The sequence below is a fragment of the Mya arenaria genome, chromosome 5 (genome assembly GCF_026914265.1).
Source record: "Mya arenaria isolate MELC-2E11 chromosome 5, ASM2691426v1".
Classification (NCBI taxonomy): Eukaryota; Metazoa; Mollusca; class Bivalvia; order Myida; family Myidae; genus Mya; species Mya arenaria.
In genome coordinates, this window is record NC_069126.1 from 9,496,088 (window position 1) to 9,504,273 (window position 8,186).

The 8,186-nt window shown below is 35.2% G+C and overlaps 1 protein-coding gene across 1 annotated transcript; it reads left to right on the top strand.

Annotated features, from left to right (window-relative positions):
* Window positions 1-2,893: 2,893 nt before the first annotated feature.
* LOC128236137 (cerebellin-3-like) lies at window positions 2,894-4,271 on the top strand. Its single transcript, XM_052951004.1, has 2 exons — window positions 2,894-3,313; window positions 3,520-4,271. Exons 1-2 carry the CDS (start codon window positions 2,923-2,925, stop codon window positions 3,978-3,980), a joined length of 852 nt encoding a protein of 283 aa, XP_052806964.1. The 5' UTR covers window positions 2,894-2,922; the 3' UTR covers window positions 3,981-4,271.
* The last annotated feature ends 3,915 nt before the right edge of the window (window positions 4,272-8,186 follow it).

The window sequence follows — 8,186 nt, forward strand, 5'->3', positions numbered from 1 at the left end:
AAAAAAAAAAAAGGAAAAAAGTCACAATACATACTCTTAAAGGGTAAAAATCAGAGAACAACATAAAAACATTGAAAATTTATATCATTTACATGACATTTTTAAACTGCTATTAATGCATGTTTTAATACACTCAAAGTTTCAAAGTTCTAATTAAACACACAGTTTAAATCTTACATACTGTGCATATAAAACATCAATGAAATTGACTATAAAACATGTTTACATGTATAAACTACACTTTTTATCAAAGATACATTGAATATCACTCAGCAAGACATTTGTTAAGCTTCAAGGGTATGCTAAAGCAACAGTGAATGCAGAACACTTAACTGAACAATATTAAATCGAAAAAAGAGAAGGCAATTTTACGCATTAAAATACAAAAAATTGCACTGTATTAATTTTAATACATAATATTTTCTAAACATTGTTTCAGTTATTTCAATATTGGAAAATGCCAATAAAGTGAAATAATTACCAATTTTGTAAATAAGGAAGTAACATTTTATGAAGACATTTGAGCTTTAACATTGTGAAAGCAATTCCTGAAAAACTAAAAACCAAACTAGACCTAGATTTGAGTTTTAATAACCTTTACCATGGTGGGTCCTAGTTGTGTGTAACCCGATCCATGCTAAGTTCGGATATTTTCGGACCGGGATATTTACCATGGGATGTTCACCAAATCCATTTCAAATTCAAATCTTGCAGCAAATTACCTCATCGGTACATAAAAATCACATAACAAAATAATAAATCTAGCATGTGACTTAACTTTATGTATCAATGATAGTAACAGAGAAATCCATAATTATGTATCGGATATTTTCATCTTCTCCCAACTCCGCCATTTTGTGTATACACGAGTTCACAGGGCATCCATACTTCATGCTTGTTTATTTTTCATTTTAAAGAGTATTCCTTGGTTACAAGAACAGATCTCATTTATAGTGAAATATCAAGTTCATTACAAATTGGACTTATTCAAAATAGTTTTCCGTGTTGTTTTATCTAAATGTTTTGCACACAACTCCTGGCATTAGTATAAAAATGTCATTGAGACATGTGTTCAACTCTTTCATTGTTTTTACTCTACTATTAACCCAAACATGAATAAACATGTAATCTAGAATAAACACAAGCTTTACATTGACCCAACTACAAGTATTTCCAAACCATTTTGTGATTTCAAATCCATAAACACCAACGACCGAACTTGTGAAATTAGGTCACCGGTGTCAATTTAGAAATTATACTTTCGATTTCACCACTCGAACTTAGTGCACTGTTATTTGATATTTAACCATAAAATGTTATAAAATGTTTTTCTCACACATAATTTACAGATATTTGTGTCTACTAATTCGATGGCAGCCGCTGACAATTTTATTTTTTATCTATAAACAACAATATTTTCATGACCTAAATTGGCGTGGAATAACAACAATCACGTGACAGTTATTGTTTGTGTCGGCTGTTAAATTTGCCAATGTTTATTTCTATTGTTATTTTAACAACTCCTGCATATTTTAATTAATTATTTCATACAAAGAATGACTGCTATCGTCAATTCCGCCATTGCCATCGGCGCTGCCATAACAGTTGACTGGCTCACATGCTATCACTATAAATTGGCAAATACGGCCACGGAACAACAAACCAGTCGAGATCTACTGCATTCGTATTCTTATCTGGGCGTTTATCTTTCGTTTCGCACCAAAATCAATACGGTCGGGAAAATAATTTTGAAAAAATAGTGAAATTCATTTTTTTTTTTTTTTTTTTTTGTACTTTTCGGAAAATTAGACCCGCCGGTTTTGTAAACCAATTTATATAAAAGTAGTGGCCTAATCGTTAAAATGATACTAAATAATAAATTGCAAATAAGTGTACCTTGGATACCTTAAAGAATTGTTTTGTGCTGAATGCGTCTTGAACTGGATTTCTGTTTGTATGTTTACGGAACAATGATTGTGTGTCCGATGCTCATGCAGAATTTCTATTGCTCTTTATATGGCGCTTACTTACTTTCACAAGGACAGTCATTGTACAAACACCAGGGCCCGTATGTGCTAACATCCTGAATCAGAGTTTGAGGTTCAGGCTTAGAAAAGCGATTGTTTTCAAATTCTGTTGAACAAATATTATTACAGGAAAAATATGGTCATAGGTGTTGTATCTGTTAAACATATTTTGCTTTACAATCAAGCACACATCTTTTGTTAAAATTAGTTATACTTAGATTAGATTTACCTTTTACGTTATTTCTTTATTCAGGATTGTTCGGATAAGAGTGAGGATTATGCACGTTAACTGGTTTAAACCCCCAGTAAATTTTCATTTTACTGACCGTTCCGAGGCGGTACCAAACAAACTTTGATAAACATACTTAGTTTTTTATCTAGTTTTTTTATATAGTTTATTTACTGTGCTGTTTGTGGAGTTTTGTGCTGTTGTTCCATGTTTCTTGTTTGTGATATTTTTTGTGTTCTATGTCTTTGGCGTTAACCTTGTGCCATTAAACGGGATTTATGTTTAAGATTTTGGTTTCTGAGCTTGTTTCTGTAGTTTTGCATAAAAATATCATAAATATTTCTGCACATTTTTAGTTTGAGTCTTAACCTTAAACTAAAGATGTTAGTAAATACGACACAGGAACATTCGGACGGACCCAATTCTAGTTTACTTTTAATTCACACAAATATTAAATGTACGAAAATGCCCGATATTTCACAATTTAGAAATGTACAATATTTGTATAAATCGTGCGCGTTTTTTGCTGTTTACAAAATGATTTGCACGTGATGATCGTTTCTAAATTTGGTTTAGGGTCCACAGTGTTATTGTCTTATCTCGACTATCGTTATCTACAGCTAACCTTTATGTGGCGTCTTATATTTATTGCGTCTGTTAAATAGGATGTTGAAAAAAGGGATTCATAAATCAAACAGAATGATCGCTTTCTTTGTGGGAATTTTGCTTCTCGTGTTTTGTACACCGGCAAACTGTGAGTCTACCTTTGAAGTGGATGGAACAATACTACTTTCCTTGATAGCGCGTGTAGAAACTCTTGAAGAGAATGACAGAGTGCAGAAGAAACAAATATCGACATTGATACGAAATGAAAACAACCAGAAACAGGAGATAGCCGCGCTGAAGGGAACGGTTGCTCAGATGAAAGAGCGAATAAGGCACTTTGAAACCAAACATGACGAGATGATATTGGCCAACGCCAGTGTGAACTCTGCTGGTGACGAAAACTTTAATCCATCTCCCAGAGTCTTCCCTGGTCGTTCTACATATATACGCAGTATGATGCATTATATCTTGGAAAAAAACATTTACATGATCTATTTACTACAATATATATTAAAATCTATTGGTCAAAATGAAACTTTGATTTCTAATATCTATTTTAAATTTCTGCTTTGACTTGTCGATCTTCCTTTGGAATCACCGATATTTCTGATCAATTATTTTGCAATATTATCTTAATATCAATTTATCGTTTTTTAGAGGCACCTGACGACGAAAAGGCCAGACGGTTCGTCGAAAACAAGGTTGCATTCTACGCGACCAATTCAGCTCATGACATACAGCATCTCGGCCAAAGCCAAGCCCTCGTTTTCGACGTCGTCCACACCAACCTCGGAAACGGCTACAACAACGTCAGCGGTCATTTCATCGCTCCTGTGCCTGGTGTGTACGCCTTCCACGTCACGATATGTGGGCGGGACGTTCACACTGAGATTGACAAACATTACTACGCGGGTATATACGTTAACAACGATGTGAAAAGCTCCTTTATTGTTACGCCTTACGATCAGTCCTCGCAAATGTTGGTGTCGTTGTTAAATGCTGGTGATGTCGTTGTCACGAGAAATTCACGTGTAGATGACGGCTATATAGGACAAACGTTTTCGTCATTTTCTGGATTTCTTTTGTACGAAACCGAAGGACTTCCCGTTCTCGGATAGAAATATCTTTGATTGATAGCGTCTATCGGAAAGAAAGTATATGCTTAATAATGTTTATGATAGTTTTTGATAGATAATGTCTATGATAATTTTAATAGATTACGTCAGGGATTTAACTTACAATCGTTGTAATAAAGGTGCATGGGGAATGATGCTGTCTCTTGTTTATGTTTCTATTTAAATTGTATATTTAAGCTTTTGTGATAACCATATTTCCATGACACTCAAACTGTTTGTGGAGGAAAAAAGTTACATCAACAAAGAAAACCAAACTTTACCTTCACAGCATAGTTCTCGTAGTAGCTCTGATTATAGGTCGGAGACCAGTAAATAAATTCCTATATATTCTATAATCAGTTGACTAGTTTGTTCTCGAAATAACACGTGTTATGTGACGCCCAACACTAAATATAGTCATAAAGGTAAACTTGTGTACAAAGCATTAAACAACAATAGAAAAAGTGACGTTTCTTATAAGAAAAATAAAATTGGTTGAACGTAACCATTGTGAAAGCGTTTAAGTGACCAGATTCGTTGTAGGAATACAAACTAAGTGGTGAAAACTTAAACAACAAAAGTGGATCAAGTAGGTCAGCCCATTTTTGAAATCACAACCAATTCAGCTTCAATGCCTATAAGGATAAACTGTAGCCAATGTTCTAAGATGGTATATTCATGCTATTAATCACTATCATGTGTAAATAAGAAGGGCGAGAAGACATGTAACACTGAGTGGGCACTATCGTATTGGTGTAATTTGCCCTTATAAGGGATACTCGGTCGCTGTTTACGACGATTAGGCCGTGGTCTAGTGCACTAGCGCTTTAGAGGGGGCGAAAGCGGCGCGCGCACCCTCTTAAATCGTCCAAGTTCATATATATCAATACAACAGTAAAAAAATTATAACATACGCTCATAATGCACCATTTCCGACTACAAATTGTAAAAATTGTCTTGATGGAGTAGCCCCAAATCCCCATGCAACAAGTTTATGCCATATACTTCGGTTCTGAGGGAGAGATGCATGTCAAATGGTTGAGCCCCTTAGTTACGTCCCCTCTTACGTCAATTCCTGGATCCGCCCCTGTAGTGGTAACACACTTGACTGTCAATCCAGGGGTCGCAGGTTCGATTCCCCGCCGCACCACTTAACATATTAAACATCTTCCGTGAGGAAAGTTTAATGAAGGTCCCGTGTGACAGTGTTATACACTGGTTCACGTTAAAGAACCAGGGTGGCTCTAACCAGGGTTACATTATGTCTGTGTATGATCAAAAAACCTTAACTGACTAACAGTCTTATCGGAGCACTCGCCGAATGGGCAAGGCCCGAGCGCAAGTATAAATAAGTTTTCAAACCATTTATGACGGCCACATTTGTTTCGCACCATATTTCTTAACTAGTATACACTCATGTAGTCGTTATTACCGTGTTTTACTTGTTGTATATCCCTGATAACCATATATAGAGAACGTCATATGTTTTATTTAATCGTAAGCTGTTTAGTATAAATAAAGATCGAGTTAAGAAAACGTAAAAGATATGTTCGTGAGCAACATACTAGTCATAGGCGTTGACTGCGTGGCACCCTGGCAACCATAGCTGCCCCTGAAGCATCTCAATAAAACCGAGACTGCTGTTCGACCTCGTATAAATGTTTTGATACTTTATATCAGTTATATGTCATGTGACATGAAAAAATCACTTCACAGTAAGATGTTATAAGGATTCGCAATAACATTCCTAACTTATGTGACACAATATGTGGTTAAATGGTTGAATAAGGGCACTTGACTTCTAAAGAACTTCACTTGTATCGGTAATTACTATATATGGTGAAGCAGTTAGTGCAAGTATGAACACAAGTCAATACATGGTCAGTGTAAGATAAAAGGCCATTTAGGCCTTTTACGTTTTATTGTTTGTTTAACGAACCGCCATGATTGAATATGTTCGTAAGAGGACAAAATAAAATAAAAAAATAAATTTCATTTTTTTTTTTTTTTTGGTAGGAAATGAAACATAAGCTACTTATTAAAAATGTTATACTTTAAACACCCAACAGGATTGAAAATTACCACCAGTGCTATATTAAACAATAGTTTTCTTCCATTCACTGAACAATTACTGCCTGAATGGTGTTCACATCATTAAATCTTAACAACAGTCCAATACTGATCACTATTATTAAGTAGTTTTTTTTTAAAATTATCACATGATAGTTAATACTGACTAGGTACTGTTCACAATCTCAACATAAGTTTTATATTAAACACTTAAATTTCATTTGAATTATCACATGATTGTTGATACTGACTAGATACTGTTCACATTCATGACAATGTTCACAATCTTAACACAAGTTAGCTCAATTGATTTGGTCCCACAATGACTTTTAAACACCAGTTCAGACCAAACCATGAGTCTGAATCCTGTTATTAGATGACCATGCATGTGCTCCGGTGGTTGTGTGCTCGAATCCCAAACCAGGGCACACTTTTTTTCTCAGATTTATTCACAACAAAAGATAGTAAAAACTATTTGAAACTTATTACGTGCAGCAATTTTGGTTTGGCACAAACACGTCAAATAATAGGTCCGTAGCACCGGCACAAATAAAAACATTTAGTCAGAGTCAAAAACTGACAGAATAATACTTTTCAGGAGGTACCCAATAAAATTTCTTTGTCGTGGACATCAAATGAATTGACAGTCTTTGTAGGTGGCACGTTTTCTTCTTCTTCTTTTAAACCTCTATGACAATGAATTTGACACCAAGTAATCAACACGGAGCCCGACATGTCATTTGGTATGACGATCTCCCTCCACGTTTACTTGCATTTCAGCCGTTCGATATCCACATTCATTCCTGACGAGTGTATTAGAGGGAATGCCTGTGTAAATAATATCGGAGACAGTATCATTATCATCTATTTTAACAAATGAATTTACTGTTTTGCTATCCGAGAAATTGCTTAAATGTAACCAGTCCGCCATGATTCTTCGAGTGTTGTTGTCCAATCAAATGTCTGGATATTAAAAAAATAGCACTAACGATTTGATGACTTATAGACGACTGGCTTTCCCCGACGTTTTATATTAATCAACGGGTAAAATTCGAAGCGGAGGAAATAAAAAAGTTTGGGATTTGGGCGTTTTTCTTTGAGCGACGGGTTTGTTAAACGAACAATCAAAAACAATGGCCTTAAATGCAAATGGTGTGCAACAGGATCCAGTATCTATATATGGCAAATTCAGTGTTACTCCGTCCGTTACCAGTTGTATGACTTGAAGCATTCCATTTCTTATTTTTGTACTTACTATTTCTCCATACGTTTGTCACTGCCATGTTCAGCTATCAAGTGCTCATCAATTGAATTCCATAACAAAGAACAAAGCCATAAACCACTAAGGTAGTTGATATTTAATTCAACAACCTTTACTCAGAGTAGATACTATCATTTTCTGATTTTGTATAAAAGTTACGGGTTCGGCATCAGTGTTGGCGTTTCACCGACAAGGTTCTACAGTTCTTTCTTTATGTGTTGCTGTCACCCCTTTAAGCGTATATTCAGTGTAGTCTTATTCACGCAGATTTTCCCCCATAGTTATCCACTTTGAAGACCTTCTTTTAAAGGTCTCACGTATGATAAAATAGCGGAAAAAAAGAAAATTGTGGAAAACTGACATAACCTTGGCATCGATGTGTACAATGCATTGAAACTTATTAACTAAAGTACCACATAGTTTACAATTTATTTAAGTTTAGCAGTTATTTCGTATTTTTCCATTAAAAAAGATTACTGGGTATGTCTACCAGGTAGAATTCATTCCTTATGCGTGATTGGCTAGTCGGTGTTATCACGTGATATTACCGAGGTAGGTGTATAGCTTAATTATGTCACGCGATTAGAGTAAGCCTTTGTCGCTCAGTGAGTACGACGCTTGACTACAATTTTGGCGACACGGGTTCGAACCCGCTCTTCGACAAATTTATTTTTACATTTTGGTACTTTTTTACAAATGATATCAAAGCGTAACACATTATATTAGATAATTGTCCTGAGATTCGTTACAGAAAAAAACTTTTCTGGTGCCAATACGTGAGACAGCCCCATTCACAAATGGTTTTAAAGGGGCTGTACTCCGTATGATAAATCAGCGAGAAAAAAAGAAAATTGTCGAAAACTGACATAAACCTGGTA